Source organism: Pan troglodytes, chromosome 13 (genome assembly GCF_028858775.2).
Source record: "Pan troglodytes isolate AG18354 chromosome 13, NHGRI_mPanTro3-v2.0_pri, whole genome shotgun sequence".
NCBI lineage: Eukaryota > Metazoa > Chordata > Mammalia > Primates > Hominidae > Pan > Pan troglodytes.
Window position 1 is genome coordinate 80,880,334 of NC_072411.2, and position 20,627 is coordinate 80,900,960.

Genomic DNA, 20,627 nt, shown 5'->3' on the forward strand with positions numbered 1-20,627 from the left:
GGAGCATAGTAGATCAGTGGGACACAGACCTACAGTGAATGCAGAAGCACAATGGTTTGGAAAGGTGACCAGCTTCAGAACATTGAAAGGCCTTGAATTGGAACTTGACTTGGTAAGGAAGAGTTTGTAGTAGAGTGTTGTGAATGTGAAGATGACACTAGCAGAACTATTTAGGAAGGGTAATCTAGCTGGGAGTATAATTAGGGGACTCCTGACTACTGCAAAAGAGAATCCAAGTGACAGGTTGAGCGTGAGAAAGAGAGAATGCAATCCTGACTACACTGAGTGTGTAAGGAATGGAGAATGAGGAAGTGGGAGAGGCTGTGGAAACAGCTCTTCCAGGAAGAATAGCCATCAAGGTAAAAGCTGGAAAGGGATATAACTTGAAGAAAGTAGATTTTATGAAGCTGACCCTCACTTGAAGATGTGCAACGTAAACGGGAGGAATATTGTAGACAATGAAGAGCAAAGAGTCGCAGGAAGCACTGATTTTCAGCCTTCGTATAGGAAGTCAGAAGCAGCAGCAGCTCCTCGGGGGTGGGGTGGAGGTGGGGAGGAAAGAATAAATGTTGAAAAAGATAACGAGATATGTGGTTTATTATCATTGTGAAACAATGATGGGAAGCAAATAACATACATATTAGAAATATTAATCATTTCATATATTAAAAATTTCAGTTTTCTCAAACCTGATTATAGAATTTATGTGTGGGTAATACTACAAAAGAAAGAAAAAGCTATGCATGAAGATGTTCATTGTAGTGTTATTTAAAATGGTAAAATGGTTTAAAAAAATCTAGATTCTTAACCAAAGGATAAAGATAATTTGGTTGGGCACCCACTGAATTAAAAGCCTCACAAACTATTTGAATGGAAGAGGCACATAAATTTATGACATGGAAATTCCTACAGAAAAAAGTGGCTGCTAGAAATAAACATAATTCTGCTCTGAACTGCAAGACCACCACTAGGCCTCAATAACAATTATCACAACAATAATCTTGAGTATCTTCACAGTCAATCCTCCAGGCTACCCTGGGATCCACTTTGTAGATCAGAAAACAGACTCAGGGAGATTAAATAATTTACCCAAGGTCACAAATCCAATTATTTAGGGAGTTGGTATTTCAAGGCAACTGTGCTTTGCTCTACAGCCTTTGATCTTAATGACCTTGCTGTTCTCCCCATCCTCAACAACCAGTTCTTTCAGCCAGCTATAAAAACAGCATTAATCAAACCAGTTTTTGACATGACATTGACAAAGAAACATATGTATTTCACTTTAACTGGTTTTGCTTAGACATAAACATATTCTCCATATTTGTTACCATCAGATTTGTATTCTACGAAAAGTGATCATGATTAGTTTACTATTTCCATGAGGAAAAGTGTTGAATGAATATAAATGCCTGAAGATTACTTGTATTTTCTCTGGTGCCACAATTTGGAGAGGAAAAAAAACCCCTGGCATCTATTATTTATGAACAAAACCATAGGCTACTTGATTATGAAACAAAACCATAGGCTACTTAATACAAAGTTTACTGGCAGAGTCTTGATGGGACACATTTTTTAGGATATGATCCATGAAAATGTAAACCAGACACCTTAATTGTGTTTAGCCTTCATTACCAGCAATATTTTTCTCTGCAGTGATGGGAAAGAAATAGAATTAATTATCACAAACACCCAGATAATTATGTTAGAAAGCTGTAAAACAAATGTGCACATTACGTACCTTGAGAAATTCTATTAAAATGTCTTTGCACCAGAAGACATTTGATTAACACATTTTTATTTATTTTGCTTGAAAATACATATTCTAGGAAGAAGAAATTACCTTCAGTTTTTCTTCGAGCTCTGTGAGGGACTCACATAATTCAGTCACAGATTCAAGAACCTCTTTGTGTTTTGTCACTATTTTCTCAATATATTTCTGTCCTTCTTCCAAACCTGGGGAGGAGAAGGATGAAACTAGTTTTAAAGGTCAAATTTTTAGCAAGAAAAAAAGTCGAGGTATAAATTCATCTCCCTGTCCAGTGTAAGGGCTGATAAATTGTAAGTTCTTAATAAATATTTGCTGAAGAGATAAATAAATGAATAAAGACAAGTTTCTAAAAGCTAGATATTCTAGGAAAATGATTACATTTGTTGTACCACGCCACTTTCATGTAACCTAAATAATGTTGCTACATGAATAGTCTTAAAGCTCAATTCTCCTTAGTTTTTCCTGTTCAAAACATTCAGTGGTTCCTCTCTGCTTAGAGAAGAATAAATTCCTCAGGATGGCATTCAAGGCCCTTCCATAACATGGTTTCAATCTGCCTCTCCCAAATGTATGTCACTCTAGTTCTCTCCTGTATTTTATCTCCAGCCAAATGGAACCAGCAACTCCTCCCTGAAGATCCACACAGCAGCTGAGTATTCCTTCCTCTACCAGGACTACTGTCCCTCCACTCTCAATTTCTGCTATCAAAATATAACCTACTCTTTAAGGTCCATCTGAAATGCCAACATTTCTGTGAAGATATTCTTAATCTTTTCCAACTGGGTTTCTCTCTATATATTGTAATAAAAATAGCTACCATGTAGCACATCCTTATTATTTGCCTGTGCCTAAGCACTGTATAACCATTGCTCAATGTAATCCTTGGATAGATTCTACTACTATCCACATTTTACAAATGAGGAATGTGATGCTCAAAAGATCTTCTTGCCTTGGCATAGTGTCTCGCGCCTGTAATCCGAGCACTTTGGGAGACCGAGGTGGGCAGATCACTTGAGGTCAGGAGTTCGAGACCAGCCTGACCAACATAGTGAAACCCCACCTCTACTAAAAATACAAAAATTAACCTGGTGTGGTGGCACATGCCTGTAATCTCAGCTACTCGGGAGGCTGAGGCAGGAGAATCACTTGAACCCAGGAGGTGGAGGTTTCAGTGAACCGAGATCATGCCACTGTACTCCAGCCTGGGTGACAAAGCAAGACTTTGTCTCAAAAAAAAAAAAAAAAAAAAAAAAAGGACTTCTTTAGGTGACCCAGACAATAAATGGGGGAACAAGGATTTGAACCCAGGACTATCTGACTCTACACCCTAGGCCAAGATTGTATCACACATTGTTATGGGCTGAACTATGACCCCCCATCCTGCCAAGTTCATATGTTGAAGTCCCAATTCCCAGTACGTCAGAATGTAACTATTTGGAAATGAGATCTTTAAAGAGGTGGTTAAATTAAAATGAGGCCATTGGGATGGGGCGCTAATCCAATGTGACTGGTGCCCTTACAAGAAGAGGGAGAGACACCAGGGGCATGTGTGTGCAGAGGGATGACCACGTGAAGAGGCAGCAAGGGATCAGCCATCTGCAAGCCAAGCAGAGTGGCCTGAGATGAAATCAACCCTGCTGGCATCTTCATCTTGGACTTCCAGACTTCAGAAGTGTGAGAAAAGAAGTTTCTGTTTAAGCCACCCAGTCAGTGGTATTTTGTTACGGCAGCCCTAGCAAACAAGCACAAACATTTTATGTCCTTCTCACTCCATTTACCGTACCATGACTTCAAGGACTAGACTGTGGTCTCTTGAATGGAGGAACTAGGTCTTAATTGTCTTTATAACAGCCACAGCTCTTAGTAGATAACAGGTATGCACAAATTTGTTTGAGATAATTTTTTGCATGAAAATTCTGAGTTCAGTAATGCTTGAGTAGCTTGCAAGAGTTGATATAATCTTAAAGTGCCTCCCTTGATGCAAATTTTTAAAAATATATAGCTTCCCTACCAAACAGACGGAGACTCATGTCATTCATTTATTCATTCAGTGATTCATTTATTTATCAAATATTTGTTAAGCAGTTGGTATGTGCCATTAGACAGTGAACTAACAAGCAAAATTGCTCCTCGAATACAGCTTACACTCTGGTAAGGAAAGTCAGGCAACAGACAAATACCTATATAAAATGTCAGTTGGTGATAACTGCCAGGAATATAAACAAAGCCAGATGCAGGATCTTGCATGATGGGAAGGGAATTTAACTTTTTAGGGTCTTTGTCAGCACTTCTCATGCTCTGAGATTGAATAGGCACTGATCCAGGCACAAATACAGTGAAAAAAATATACTTTCCTCAAGTTTATGGGCAGTAGAGAAGACCAATAGGTATTCATACTACAATGTAAAAAGTTCAATCGTGGAGGAAACATATACCAGGCTATGGGAGCAGAGTGTCTCCAAAATATTTAGTGCACTCACATGGTAACTCCAGCAAGAAGATGTCACCTTAGTTTCCATTAATTTTTCAATCCATATTTTATTATTTTTATGTTTCTATCCTTTTCTTCTGGAATATTATGAATAATTCATTCTCAACAATTTAAGTAGTTTACTACAAAATTTATGGCTCTCCATGGATAGTGTTTCATGTTATAAGAGAAAATACCTGGCAGCAGCCATGGGCAGGCAAATTAAGCATTTTGTACCAACTGTTGTGTCTTCTTTCTGGGCTGCATTTGCCTGGTCACTGGGAATTACTCTGGGTCTCACAGGACCGATACCAGGGAATTCATGGAACTTATTCCTCAGAACCCTCAAGAACTATCATCCTCCATGGACTTCTTAAATGGGGGGCCTCTTTTAGGAGGAAGGATCTCTCAGGCTGACATGACATTATCTTTCCTAGTCATGGAAGAGAGGAAAGCAGAACTTGTGAAATGGCAATTTGAGTTCTCCCATTTATTCCACAAGTGAGAGGAAAGTGAAGGAGAATTTTCCAGGTCTTTCTCAAATATGTGAACCAAAAGCCTCATAGAAAGGAGAGGGCTGCAGACTTCAGTCTTAGCTTTACGTCTTCTTAAAGTATTACTGAAATTTTGTATGTTTTTCAAGGAATCACTCTAGTGGAAATTAGATTTTGTTTGTTTGTTTATATAAGCTGAGTATTGTTCTGGTGTTATTACCCTAGAGATGAACAACAGGGATGGAGGAGAAAAGAGAATAGAGAAGGAAGGCTTACACAAAGTAGGTAAAAATCTGCAGGCTTCATCTGCTGTCAGAAATTCCTCCCTTTGTTCCCTGTTCGCTTTCCCTGGCTGTGGGCTCTTACCTTGAACATTTTCCCTGAATAGGTTGGTGTGCTGAGGACCCTGAGGACTTGCCACACTCTTGCTTTCTACTGGATTAGGCTCAGTATAGATTTGTTCAATGGCCAATCACTGGATATCTTAAAAGAGATCTCACCATATAAGCGCTGAGCAAGGTCAGTGGCCTCCTGAATCCTTTCTTCTTGCTGTGGCACTGAGGGTGCAATAAACTTATTAAACTGCTGGTGGAGAATTTTCACAGCTTCCTTTGTCTTGCACTCTGTGGAATATTTTCCAACTCTTACAACTGTGGCACTTGCATCTTCGTACCAAAAATGACACTAAATTTAAATAGGATAAAGCACAGATGAAAGAAATACTGTCCTTCTAAAGTTCTTAATTTTGACCAGTGAAGTATCAAATTTTAATTCCCTCAACTTAATGTTCACATTGGCTTGAACTTTCTAAGTCATAATAAAGAAAATATTAAAACATGATCGTATTCTATTGCACTTAAATGTTAGAGGCAGAAATAAATACGAATGTGAAAATATGTATAAATAAAACTATAAGAAAGTAAAAATATGAAAATATATTTGATTCTCCTACCTTCTTAGGTTTGCCTAAAATATAATTCCTAAGAGGAATGTTGCAGACTTATAAGAACAGGCAGGATAAAAAGCATCTGGCACTAAAAAGAATCCAAATACATGCTAAATGGCAAGAAAAAAGCCAAATGTTCACAATCCAGCATAAAGAATTGATATCATTAATAATACACTGCCAAAGTATTGCCTGATGAATACTCTAATAAATAAATTATCTTTGAAGAATAAGATTTAGTTTATGAATGGGAAAATATCATCTAACAAATAGCATTTCACCTTTGCTTAGTAGAAAATGGTTATAGTTTCCAAATACAGTGGAGAATGAGACAGTTTCTCATTAAAAATAACTGTGGCTGGGCGCGGTGGCTCACGCCTGTAATCCCAGCACTTTGGGAGGCCGAGGCAGGCGGATCACGAGGTCAGGAGATCGAGACCATCCTGGCTAACATGGTGAAACCTCGTCTCTACTAAAAGTACAAAAAAGTAGCCGGGCGTGGTGGTGGGCGCCTGTAGTCCCAGCTACTCGGGAGGCTGAGGCAGGAGAATGGCGTGAACCCGGGAGGCAGAGCTTGCAGTGAGTCGAGATCACGTCACTGCACTCCAGCCTGGGCAACAGAGCGACACTCCATCTCAAAAATAAATAAATAAATAAATAACTGTGATGGAAGGAATGTCTGACTCAGGCCTGAAGCACTTATGCAGGGTGAGAAATAGAAACACATGACTCTGTTAGAAGTTGGTTTTAAATAAGTGCCACAAAGGGACCACAAACTTATACATCATATGTAGAAGACTGATCATTTTGATTCTCCTTAATCTGGTGTTAAATCTAAAAACTCAGCTGCATTAGTGGTAAAGACGTTCTGTATTTCAAACAATAATGGGCAACAAAGAACACTCAGGAGTTTCAAGTGCAGAATTTCTTCAATACAAAGTGTTCAAACAATAACTTTAAGTTGCCAAATTTCATATATTTTATGTATACTCTACCATTTATCTTCTTGACAGTAATAAAAGAAAACATCAATAACAACTTTTTGTAGCTGAAAAATCACAGTATCACTTTTTAAAATAAATATTTTCAAGTTCTGTGAAATAAATAAACCATTCTGAGCATTTTAAACAGATATCCAGCAGTGAACATAATTTCATGATAATTAAACATCTTCATCTGATGAGGTTATGGAGAAACAGGAACTCTCATACATTGCCAGTAAATTAGTAAAGACTTTTCTCAAGAGAAATTGACCAATAAAATCAAAGACCTTATAACATTCATCCCCTTAGGTCCAGCAATTCTATTTCAGAGAATTATCCTAAGGATAAAAAATCATGACAAGGAGCATGATACATGAATATAATGAGAATAACAGCTAATGCAACATTGCTTTGCTTTAAAGTTGCAAAATGATTTTTGAAAACAACATTACAACATGGATACCACTGCAAAAAGAGAATACCTCTTCTATCACCTCCTGGAAATGCTCAGTCAGGTCCAAATTCTTCTTGTAATCTGTCACAACTTTGTCAAAGTCATCCACATGTTTTTGCAAATCCTTCATGACTTCCAAAAGGACATTAACTTTATCACTTGGGTAATTTAAGAAAGAATCAGAGGTTTTATTACTAACTTTTTCCATTTTCCTTTTCAAAGCCTGTGTGAAAAACAAAAAGTTTTTAAAATAACATTCAATTTATATTTATGATGCTAGTGATTAAATACTGAGAGAAAAACTGGTAAAAATTTTGCAGCTTCCTCCAATCTATTAAAATAATAATTATTACAAATATATTATGGAAAGAATGGGTTTCCCCCCAAATTCTATTGATTTAGCATTCAGCAAATAAATAGAAAATGTACACAGATGTATTCCCGATTTTGAGACTAGTAATATGATCTTTTTTAAAGACATTGATAATTAAATCAAATACTTGTCCTCAATAAGCTCACTGTCTCCTGGAAAAGGCATTCAAATAATCCAGCCAGTACATGTAATAATCAAGGTAAGAATAAGAGGCTATGGGAGCAGCAAAACTGATGACATAGATGGATGCAAGAAAAGGAGGAGGAGTGTACAAGGCACGTGCATGCATCCATGTATGTGTGTATGTGTTGGGGAGAAGAATGGAAGTAGACAGGTTGGGTTTGGCAGAAACCATTCTGGATCTGCCTCAAGAGGTAAATCAATTTATTATGTATTTTTACATGAAGGATAAAATTGTTATAAAAATAGAAAAATACCCTTTGAGTTCCAATGCTACAAAAAGCCAGAGTTAGGTATCTAGATTTGAAATTCAAAACAATTTTGCAATAATTGTGTAGTACATGCATACACATGCGCACATATACAAACCATACTTTCTTGTTACCTGCATTTTTTCAGCATACATATCAACTTGCTGAATTTGATATTTAAGCGCCTTAAGATTCCGAGATTTTTCATTTTTCTTAGTGTAATTAAACTTCAAATTATTGAATTTCTTTTTGATATCTTTGAATGAGTCTTTGAGCTGTAGTTCAATAAAAAGAAATAGGTGGTTTCCTTAAAATGAGAAAACAAAGTCACTTGCAATAAATCAAAGCATCTGAACACTTCAAAATACTCATAGTCTTAAAAATGTATTTAGGGTAATTTTCCCTCCCTCCCTCCCTCTCTCTCTCTTTCTTTCTTTCACTCTTTCTCTTTCTCTCTTTCTTTCTTTCTTCTCTCTCTCTCTTTCTTTTTTTGAGACAGGGTCTCACTTTGTCACTCAGGCTGGAGTGCATTGGCACGATCTTGACTCACTGCAACCTCTGCCTCCTGGGTTCAAGCAATTCTCATGTCTCTCCTAAGTAGCTAGGACTGCAGATGTGTGCCACCATGCCTGGCTAATTTTTGTATTTTTAGTGGAGACAGGGTTTCACCATGTTGGCCAGACTGGTCTCGAACTCCTGGCCTCAAGTGATCCACCTACCTTGGCCTCCCAAAGTGCTGGGATTACAGGCTTGAGCCACCGCGCCCGGCCTCAGAGTGATTTTCATTATAAAACAAATCTGCCAAGTGGACATACAAAGTGAATTTAAATATATCTTCCAAATATAAGTAATTATAAAATGTTTGTTAATACTTTTCGATTTGTAATTTTTAATTAGGATTATAGCTATAGAATATTCCTTTGTCCCTCAAGTAAGAAAATTTCTCACATATCATACATAAATTTTAACAACTCTAGTTTTCTTATTTGAATTTATTTGATATCTTTTTTCCCATTCATTCTGTTTTCGATACACTAATATTTGCCCCAGATCTCTCTATCTTCCAATACTCTCTCACAGCCATCATGTATACATTTATTAAGGCTCCAAAAAGCTATCCATGTTGAAGAGGTCAATGAAGTGTTGACATTTAGACCAGCCAGGACATTGGTGGGGTGGAAGAGAAGACCCAATATGAGATTTAGTGGAAAAATAACTATATCTGCCCAGTTAAAAATTATTTTTCGTGAGCAGTTCTGAAAAGAGTTTTACCCCTTAGATATAGACCATTAACTTCAGAGATCCTTCAAAAACAATAAAAGTAAAGTGAGAGTTGTTGCTAATGACGGCTATGCTAACTTGTGTATAAATAAAGCATATAGCTATACATAGGGGATAGATTTTGACAGTCTTAACCACAGTTCAACTTTACCAGTGCACCAAATTTCTAAGCAGTGCAGTTCCATTAAATGCACCACTTTCTGTCCCTTCTCTATATTTAAGAATAAGCGTGTCAACAGGCAACTCTCTCTTTGTATTATCACCAAAGAGAAGTACAGAGAAAAAAACACCTTCTCAGATTATATGGAGGCATTTAACAGCAAGAGTGAACAATGTCATGGTTGATAAATTTGAGCTAAGATAAGAGAAGTCAGAAAAGCATTAAAATTCTTTTCAATGATAGCAAACAAATTATTTGGGAGGGAATAAAGACTGTGCATGTGCTAGATTATAGAATTGTAATGCAGAAAAATATACTTGCCCTACAAAATGCATGCTTTCTCAAAATGCTTATTTCAAATTCTGCAGACTGTGAAAATAAAGCCTTTATCTTATCTGTAACACATCTTAGAGACATCAACTTTAAAGCCCTAGTGGAATTGCGCACGGAAATTATTATACTGATAGAATTTTTGCATCTGATACACATATACTTAATCAGTGTTGTTTAGTTTATATGGTAAATAAAGTTGTTGAACATTACTTTAAGTTACAAACTAAACCAAGCATAGAGACCGCATGAACCACTTTAACTGATAAATAAATCAGTAATGTTCAGAAAAAGTGAAAAGCTTCAGAATCTGAACATTATTTCTCTATTAGAAACTCAGGGGAATATTTAAAAGATCATATTCAGTTGATATATTTGTGAAATAAGTAATAAATATTTACATTCTACGGCACTCAATGTTTTAATGTGCGTATGTTTGGTTTTAACAGGAAAGGATAAATAATGTCAATTTTATAAGATTGAGATATAAAGGCGTTATATCCTTAGTAATTTACATAAAATTTTGGCAGGAGTTTTTGCAACTACATATATAATAAGTACCACATCTGAGGAAACCAGACATTATTGTTTTAAAAAACATCTCAATAATGAGTTACTATTTAATGAGTGCAGAGTTTCTGTTTAGGTTGATAAAAAAGTTCTGCAGACGGATGGTAGTGATGGGTTCACAACAATGTGAATGTACTTAATACCACTAAACTACACATTTAAAACAGTTAAGCTGGTAAATTTCATGCTATGTGCATTTTACCACAATTAAAAATAAAGGGAAAAAATGCTCTGTCACTAACATTTATCCATTGGAAAATAAATTTATATATTCTTCTACTTATATATAAGAATATATAAAATATAGTCATATATTTTTCTCTACTGAAATGTGACATATATCAGAAAACCTTAGTCTAGAGAAAGGAAGAGGGGCTCTGTCATTAACCTGATAACCATTGGATTACATCTGCTTTAAATGGGAAAGTTCAATGTCTATTTGAAACCTATATGATAGAGAAAGGCTGAGATTTAATACTTTAATTCTCAACCATGAGATTTTAAATCTACTTTGGATTAAGAAATTTAAGACTGATAAATGATCAGTGTGATTTGATTTCTGTTTGCTTCAGAACGTGTGCACTTCCACTGAAGATGATTTATGAGGTCAAAGAATGTTCATGACACTATGAGTATGTGAAATGGGATCAAGTTCTTTCTGACACATGAGCTCCCTTGACAAAGTTGCTGGCACTTTTCTCTTTTGGTTTCACTGGAAATCCATTTTAAATCTAAATCTCTGTGCCTTTTTCAACTCAAATTCAGGACTACTGCAGATACAAGCGGAAGGCAGTATGCATGAAACTACCTTCAGCGATTGAAAAATCTTGCCATTCTTAATTTTCTTACCTTCACTTTCCAATATGAAAACTTAACTCCCATCTAATCCCCACATAACTTGTGGTCATATTTTTAAAGGAACTGAGTGCCATAGTCGCTGGGCTGTGGTATCACTGTTCACACAGCTGTTTCTAACTTTAGTCAACTTGTCAACAATGGGGAATGGCGGGATGGGGCTGAGACAACTGCTCAAGTTGAGCACATAAGTGGAGAAAAACACCCCAAGCTTGGGGTGAGAAAAAGTTTACCCTGTTAGAAATCTTGAAATGGTGTTATAATTCATATTAAAGTTCCTCAAAGTCTTCAGAAAATTAGGGAAAATATATTTTTAATGAATAATTTTATTTTCCTATCTTTTCACATGTTCAGCTCCTCTATATTTACCATAGAATAAACAGACTGAGTTAACATAGCTATAATTAGAAATAAGTTATTAAGATTTAAAAACTATAGCTATTTTGAAATTAGCAGAATGAGCATCTTTGCCAAATTTTCCAGCATGCCGTAAGCCCCTTCTCAGGGTTAGGAATAAACAAAGCTTCTTTGGAAAGAAGCAGAAGGGAAAGAGGCTGATGCCAAGTGAGGCTGGCTTGCTATTGTTAGTCTTGACGAAGCTGGTTGAGCCAGCTTTGGCACAAGAATGTATTATTTATAAGTTTGCTGCTGTCAAGGCCAATTTGTGTGAGGGACATGGGATATTTAAAACAGAAATGCATTTAATGCATTTAAAAAGAAAGCCTTTCCTTAGAACTATGGCACATGTTTGGCCAGAAGCAAAAATATAAAATGACTGGTCAATCTCCACAATGTCCACTTCATGAATGTCATTTCTTGCCTGTCATTTTATTCACTCCAGAAAAAAAAGCTTTTTGATGCTCATATTCAGTAACAGAAAGCTGTGATGTTATCACCTCCCAGGGATGCTTCATTCAAAATCAAGAGACCCAAAAGTTCAATATTTAACCCAAATCATTTGCTACAATTATCAATTATCACTTAGGGAGGCTGAGGCGGGTGGATCACCAGAGGTCAGGAGTTCAAGACCAGCCTGGCCAACATGGTGAAACCCCATCTCTACTAAAAATACAAAAATCAGCTGGGCATGGTGGTGCGTGCCTGTAATCACAGCTACTCGGGAGGCTGAGGCAGGAGAATTGCTTGAACCTGGGAGGCAGACGTTGCAGTGAGCCAAGATTGCACCATTGCACTCCAGCCTGGGCAACAGAGCGAGACTCAAAAAAAAAAATAACATTTTTTTTTTTTTTTGTAGAGGCAGGGTCTCACCATCTTGCCCAGGCTGGACTTGAACTCCTGGGCTCCAGCAATCCTTCTACCTTGGCATCCCAATTGTAGAATATTCAGACTTAGTACTAGAGAGATTTCAGGACAAGACTTTTTGGCCTCCTTCCATTTGGTAACCACTCCCTTGTCTTCTTGTGCTTGAGGCCAGCCACTAGTGGCTGAAAGTGGGATAACCTGGGAAGACGTGACAATTGCTCTGTCTTAAATTGTAGGTAGCAACAGGCATCAGTAATACATATTTTATCCATTTTGCATGTTTTGTGTCTTCATAATATGTTTGTTAAGTTTTGTTTTCTGAACATGATAACCATAATTTTAAACTTCAGCTCTGTTTATTGTTCAGGAAGTTTCCACAGTCATTTTGCAGATGTTAAACACCAAAATGTTAACATTTTAACCTTATGGAATGGATGCTTTTAGAGCAAATTGTAATCTTTCTTATCCTCTTACACATACCATCCAGATGGACCCAAGATGGGGCCCACTAGAGGAATGGCTGTGACTGTGAAGTCCCATGGGTTTTAATGCTATCTAGACTCGAAGTTTCCTGAGGATGTTTGTGCTTTTTTTTTTTTTCTTTTCAATAGGCAGAGTCTCACTCTCTTGTCCTGGCTAGAGTGCAGTGACGTGATCACAGCTCACTGTAGCCTCAAACTCATGGGCACATGGGATCCCCCTGCCTCAGCATCTCAAATAATTGAGACTACAGGCACACATCACCACGCTCGGCTAATTTTTAAAAATTTTTCGTAGGGCTGGGCACAGTAGCTCACGCCTGTAATCCCAGCACTTAGGGAGGCTGAGGCGGGTGGGTCACCAGAGGTCAGGAGTTCAAGACCAGCCTGGCCAACATGGTGAAACCCCATCTCTACTAAAAATACGAAAATTAGCTGGGCATGGTGGTGCATGCCTGTAATCGCAGCTACTTGGGAGGCTGAGGCAGGAGAATTGCTTGAACCCAGGAGGCAGAGGTTGCAGTGAGCCAAGATCGTACCATTGCACTCCAGCCTGGGCGACAGAGTGAGACTCAGTCTCAAAAAAAAAAAAAAAAAAGTTTTTTTGTTAGAGGCAGGGTCTCACCATCTTGCCTAGGCTGGACTGGAACTCCTGGGCTCCAGCAATCCTCCTACCTTGGCATCCCAAAGTGCAGGAAACACAGGTGTGAGCCACTGCTATTTGTATTCTTATGGCTTGGTACACAGAAGCCACATTAACACATTCGTTGAGTGAATATAATGGAGTCCTTCTTAAAGAAAATGATGAATTCAGGTTATAAATCTTGAAAAATAATTATTGTCTGCACTATACCATTGTGCTGCCCTGTTGGGTGTTTTGCCATCTGTGCAAACTCTTTCTCTGCTTCCTTTCCTGCCAGTGGGTAGCAGTCCATGGTCATTTTGTCAGTGGCAAAGCACTATACAATGTCAGGCGGTTTTAATTTTATTGCGTATGTGTCTATAGCAACACTATTCCTCTATTCTAATTTACTGCTACTAATCGACTTGTATCCCTGGAACTCATTTGACTGATTTATTCGAATTGAAAAAAGAATTTGTGCCATTAGAACATGTGACCGATACATGGAACATATATACTAAGTCCTTTTCTGCATAATTCCTGATGGGTAAGATGTTGCTACAGTGGAAAATTTCAGGGTAAGGTAAAATAATTATCTGGAAGTTCTATGTGGAAAACTTGAGAACATGGATACCAACCCGATTCTGTCATTACTATTCTTCTCAGCAAAGTAATTGTGATCTGTAATATGAGCCTCGAGTTACAAATTTCCATTAACATCATGTAAATGTAAAGGTACTTTTTTTGGTCAGGTTCAAAGAAGAAAGCATGCTTGATATTTACTTATTACATTTCTAAATGTGGATGTGTAAAGAATGATGTTTCTGTGTCATGTAATATGGCAGAGAATATGTCTACTGTGCTTTGTGTATGAACAACTTATTTATATAGTCAGGCAAGAAAAAATATGAATTATATTCAACATTCAAGCATACAAATGTATCTTTGTGTGAAATGGGTAGGAAAAAACACAAAGTGTGGCAGTCTGAAGATTATTTTTCTAGTAGGTAGACATGAAGAAAATAAGGTTCTACAATTTCCTATGTCTTCATATGAAATTGGAAAAAAATGGTTTTTTCTCAAAGATAAAGCACAAACTATCATTCGTTGTCTCTAAGGCACATCACATTACATTTTTAAAAATTACATTTAGAACACTTTATTTTGCCTTGAGGTATTGAGTTCTTTTCTAAGGGCTTTCAGTGAAGTTAAGACCATGTAAGTTAGCTACAGCACAGTCAAGAAAGAAATTTTTTTGAAATAACCAAATGAACTGTACTATTATATCAGATCATACAAACATCTTAGATATACCAGAAAATAGGGATAGAAGAGGAAAGCATAAAAAAAGAAGATATTTAACATCAGACCATGCAGTGGTTCAATGGCACTGAAATATTATGTAAATGGTGAATTCTGAGTTTAACAAATGATAAGCATGTTGGTGCCCAACAAATGAGTCTGTGGCCTGAAGTTGATCCCCTGGAACACCCTGAGCTGAAACTCTGTTGTCCTGTAGCATATTCATAACATGAAAGTCATACGCTCCTCAGTTTTCCCATCTGAAAAATGAACATACTGAACTGGACATTCTCAAAAATCCATTGCAAGTCAGAGTCTGTGAACTTTCTAACAGTACTTTAAGCACATTGAAAGTGAAACTGTGTTTAAAAATCAACTTTAAACATTAAATGCTATACTTGGTTTAGTCCTCTGGCATGTTATCTAATTTTAATTGTTTATGCAGAAAAAAATCAGTGTAACGTATCATATTTAATTTTACGTAAGTTTTAAGCAGCTATACCCAAAGACTAATAATGATAACAACAATAATAATGTCCAGATAGCAAATATTATTACCACTGTGGAAACTGCCATCTGTTTGGGCTCTGCTGTTCACAATATAAACTGGAACACACGTATTTTTATTTTCTTAAGGGGCACGGAAAATATTCCTTCTGATTATTTTCCCTTAGGCCTGTGGTGAGAAAGTCCAGGGTGTGCACACTCACTATATGTCCACAAAAAAGGAGAAGTGACAAAGACTCAAAGTTCTCAAAGGTCATTTAAATGTGAAATTGTAAGTTACATGAAAGATTAACTGGGTCAGTAGTGGAAGCAAATGGGAAGAATATCTCTCTTAAAATGTAAGAGCATGCTAAAGTGATACCTGATTCCTAAATCAAACCCGCATGTATCTGGCTGCTCATTCCTGACACGGTACAGACAATCCTGGGGCGTACCTACTATTGACAGGAAGGGAAATTTGTCATCCCGGCCGGCTGGCTCCAAACACAGTCTCATCATGAGGCAGTCCCTATAAATAGAATTCCTGCTGGAAGGGCCTGAACAGGGAGACCCAGCTTCATAAATGTCACAGCTCTACAGGGAGCTAGAAACGGAGCCAGAGGGGGCTGGGAAAACCCCTCAGCCTGCTCCATTTGCGCTTTAGCAAATGTAGAGCCCAACCATCACTGCAAAGAGGGAGGATTTTGGCAAGACAAAGGTTTACAAATAGAAGTAGAGGAGGAGGAAGAGAAGGAGGGAAAACGGGAAGAAAGGGGGAGGGGAGGAAAGAAGAGAGAAAGAGGAATAAAGAAGATCACTTTAAGGAAAGACTGTAAAGGAATAGTTTCCATAACCACGAATCCACATTTTGTAGCCTTGGGGAGACCAATGTGCTCTGACGGTTTTCCTTAACAAGACGTGATTGACGTGTAAGCAGCAGCATAGGAACCGGAAGTGGCCATTCTATCAAGTAGAGGGCAAATTACACTACCGGTTCAACCCCGAAGAGTCGACGCCTCTCTAGCCAAAAGTAACTCCCTGGAACACAAATTATGAGCTGAAACTCTACAGTCCTGTAGCACACTGCTGAAATGAACATCATTATCAGATGTCAGTTCCTGCTTCCCTCCTGTTTAACAGAATCCAAGTGGCCACTCTTGCTCTCTTCCCCTCTGGTTTTCCTTCCAGCCATGGTCCATCCTGCACCTGCCTGTGGTCTGTAAATGTGTGGCCTACAGGAAGGGCCACTTCAGAGCCAGGCCACCATTAAAGTTGAGTTATTTATACTTATTTCTGTGCTTTAATGTTGTTGGATAATATTTGATACTTGCTGGGTCTAGTTGATGTAAACTAGGCATAAACAGAAAGTGAAGAAAGTTTACTGCCTCCTTTTCCACCACCTTCTTTCCCAATGGACTTATGGCTTAATGGGCTCAGAAACATTTTGCTCTAAATGGAGATAAATCTAGAATTATGTGTACCCTTGTGTTCTGCTATCACTTCCCAGTCAAGAATGAGAACCATTGCTATCCCAATCTGTGAGTTGTTTTCTCCCAGAACAAGTAAGCCTTTCAATGGAAAGCTTAGCTAGGAGCAGGTGGTGGTTGTGACTTAGTGAATATCTAGGTGTTGTGGATTTGTTACAGTTGAGGGGGAGGAGATAGAATTAAGCATGTGGAGGTGCATGGATGTAGAAGATCACTTTGATCTGTTATTTCTTTTTTCTTGAAGAGTTGTTTGGCCAGAAAAGCCAGTCAGTTTGAGTAAATATGAAACCAGCCACTTGACCTCAGTGCTAATACTTCGTAGCCTCCAAAGCAAAGTGTCTGCTCCCTGGCCCCTGGCACCATTGATTCACCATGAGTCAATGACCCTTAAATAGAATCTCAGCAGGCTGGAGTTGGCTGCAACGAACTGGTCAATGTCACCCCTTCCTCTGGGTCCTGAAAAAGCTGTATCCACTGAAGCAAATGACTGCTATACAGGTTTGAGGGAGAAGGGGGAAGCAAAAAAACAAATAAACAAAAGCAACCAAAAAAACTGTACTACTGAATTATAGGTTTTTCTATGCATTGACATCATACTGACCTCAACAAATTTGAGAGCTTGAAGTTTACTCAAACTTCCAGATCCCTGAGGTCACTCCTCAGTGGATTAAAAGAAATAAGTGAGAAGAAAGTCTCCTGATTCATTGTGTGTTTGCATGTGTGTGGGAGTGTGCACAAATGTGGACATTTAGACACATGCTTTAGGTTCAAACAGCTTTTTGGCAATGTGCCAGTTCTCACCCCTCCCACACCCACCTCATTTATCTCGTCTCTCATGGCGCAGTACTCCACACTACGGGACAGGGTCCGTTCATACTCCTCAGCTTTGGCACGCCACTTCATGCTGTCCTCCTCAAGGAGCTCCAGCTGCTGCTGTAGGTTCTTTGCAGAAACATTAGAGCAGTGCTAAAAGAGACAAATGGTGGTAACAGAGAGAAAGGACGAAACAGCAATAAGACGAGTAGGCTATTTACCTGAATTATGAAACTCATAAATGACACTTTTTAAAAAAAGAAATAGGTTCCTGATTTATTTTACCTTAAACATATTTGAACATAATTATTTCAGAAAGAAGCCCGACACCCAACATTATGGAAAAGACATTTCCCAGCTCGAATCTCTAGTGCTGAAGATTCGCTCATCACACCCAACTCCTCAGAGACGCCATTCATTATAGGGTATAATTTTTACTTCAAAAGGCATAAAATATGCATTAGAAACATTTGATTTCTGCACTATAATTTTCCTGTCAACTCGAGCCTAACCTCAGGTTCATTATGTAAGTGCTCCAATCTCAGCTCAGCACAGTGGGGCTGCCAGGGCCAAGGCCAGAAGAGGATTGGAGAACAATTTACATTATTTGCACAAAGTGAGACTTCTTGCTTTCTTTTTCTTTTAAAAATAAATGTACTAATAAAATAAACTCCTTAAAAAGAAAGCCCTTTCCTGGCAAAAAACCAATTCCATTAACAACAACAGATAATTTGTATTTCTATATCTTTCAGTTTAAAAAATACATATTTTAGATTCACTGCATTTCATATAGTTTAGTGGATATCTTACATGTATTTTAAAATAAAATGGGCCATTATGATTTTATTAATGTTATACCTATTGTTAGAGTAAACATAATCTTTTCTCCCCTCAAGTTAGAAATCTGGAAAAGGATTTTTTTGTTTTGTTTTGTTGTTGTTGTTGTTTTCGTTTTTTTGTTTTGTTTTGTTTTGTTTTGAGATGGAGTCTTATTTACTCTGTCGCCCAGGCTAGAGTGCAATGGCTGGATCTCAACTCACTGCAACCTCCGCCTCCTGGGTTCAAGCGATTCTTCTGCCTCAGCCTCCCAAGTAATTGGGATTACAGGCACGTAATACCACGCCTGGCTAATTTTTGTATTTTTAGTAGAGACGGAGTTTCGCCATGTTGGCCAGGCTGGACTTGAACTTCTCGGCCTCTTAAAGTGCTGGGATTACAGGCATTAGCCAATGTGCCCAGGCTAAAGAAGGAATTTTTTTTAAATAATCAATGTCCAGTGTATTATTGATGAAAATTTGATCTGGGAATATTTCCTTCTCTTTTAGGCCTCTCTTTTGAAGTCCGACAGTGGCATCAAACAAATCCAACCAGCCCTGGCTAGAATCAGGAGGCTTGGACTCCTCCATTCTGGGCTTTTATGGGTAAGGTGGGAATTTCTGTTTGCCTCAAATTCTTCATCCATAAAATGATAGCTCTGGCCTGGATGAACTCTAAGATCTAGATGGTCTTCCAGATCTGCAATGCTAAAACAGCACTGGCCAACAAAATGTGAACCACACAAATAATTTAAAATTGTCTAGTAGTCATATCAAAAAATCAAATAAAAAGATAGAGCAAAATTAATTTTTATAATACAATAACCAACTATGTCCAAATATCACCATTTTAACATGTAAGTAATATAAAAAATACTAATGTGATTGCTTTTCATAATACCTCTTTGAAATCTGGTGTGTATTTCATACTTTGAGCTTCCTCATTTGTTGCTAAATTTCTATCAGAAATATTAGATCTGTATTTTAATTTTTTAAATTTACAGTTTCGAAAGTTGATTCCCATACCCAAATTGCTCCCAAGATACTTAAAAGTTGTCCCATAACTATACTGAAGATCAATTTTTAAATTTATATTTAAATTAATGCAAGTTAAATAAAATTAAAACTTTAGTTTTTTAGTTGCATTAGGCACACATCAAAGGCAAAAAAGTGACTGCCACACTGGACTATACAGATCTACTATATAAATACTCTTTAAAAAATTTTTTTCATGAAAATAGAGGTATTCAACAAGACTTTTACATTCAGATTTTCTACTTAAAATTTTTTCTTTTGTCAGAGGGTAGAAACGAATCACAAATAACTACCCAAATGGTTTAATTTATTTTTAAATTTAACATATACTAAGCAATCTGCCTGGTTTCTTTCATATGCTAGCCCAAGCCCCAGCTAGAACTGAGTCTAAATGATAGTGTTATTAGATGCTTACAGGCCGCTGCACTGATGAGATGATGTCAACTCCTAAGGAAAGGGCCAGTCTGTGGAGATGGTCTACACGGGCTTGCTTTTCCTGAGAGCACCGGAGGTGAACCTGCACATCATGGGCATCACCCAGTTCCTTCGGCTGCTCTACAAACTCCAGCTCTCTTGATTTGATGAGACGTCCCAGCTACAATTTAGGGCATTAACAATTAACCTGGGTTTTAGATGAAGACAGATTTTTTTTTAAGCCTAATTTCTATAGCACATTTTGCTAGCTGGTCGAAATGCTGCCAAGCCCATCTTTAAACTGTTGGCATTAGCCAAATAAATGTTAGAATGCTGCAAATCCAATGGTGGTAAAATTGAACTGCTAACGTTGTCAGTTCCATTAAAGAAGGAAACGGTCTTTTTGGTCATGACCCAAAACCTTAGCAAGATCTAGGTCTGTGCTCTGAGTAAATTTAGAGGCTATTTTAAAGGGATATTAATTAATATTCCTCCATCTTGTGTTAATAGAGACCATAACTATGAAGTTTTTGTAAAATGCCACCAACAAATAGCACTCCATGATGTCAGGTACTTGAAGTGCAAAAAAAAAAAAAAAAAAAAATCTAACTTGGTTTTCGCCCTCAAAGAGCCTAGAATTGAATTGGGGCGGGGGGGAGGGGGTGGGCGGGAAGCTATGCTTATCAAAAAGTAATTAAGAATCAAGATAGTAAAATGCAAGACATGTGGAATACAGAATGAGCTGTAGGATTTTTGAAGAGAGAGAAATCATTCCAAGTGAGGTAGGATTGTTGGA

The 20,627-nt window shown here is 37.6% G+C and overlaps 1 protein-coding gene across 2 annotated transcripts in view; it reads right to left on the bottom strand.

Moving 5' to 3' along the window:
* The window catches only part of CCDC141 (coiled-coil domain containing 141), a 219,138-nt gene that overhangs the window by 15,113 nt on the left and 183,398 nt on the right, over positions 1-20,627 (bottom strand). For both annotated transcript variants that reach the window (XM_063791317.1, XM_515948.8), the window contains exons 16-21: positions 19,833-20,012; positions 17,571-17,720; positions 8,054-8,194; positions 7,144-7,338; positions 5,233-5,416; positions 1,841-1,953 (exon numbers count right to left, since the gene is read on the bottom strand). In XM_063791317.1, coding sequence (XP_063647387.1) covers positions 1,841-1,953; positions 5,233-5,416; positions 7,144-7,338; positions 8,054-8,194; positions 17,571-17,720; positions 19,833-20,012 — 963 coding nt within the window. The remainder of the gene's footprint in view (positions 1-1,840; positions 1,954-5,232; positions 5,417-7,143; positions 7,339-8,053; positions 8,195-17,570; positions 17,721-19,832; positions 20,013-20,627) is intronic.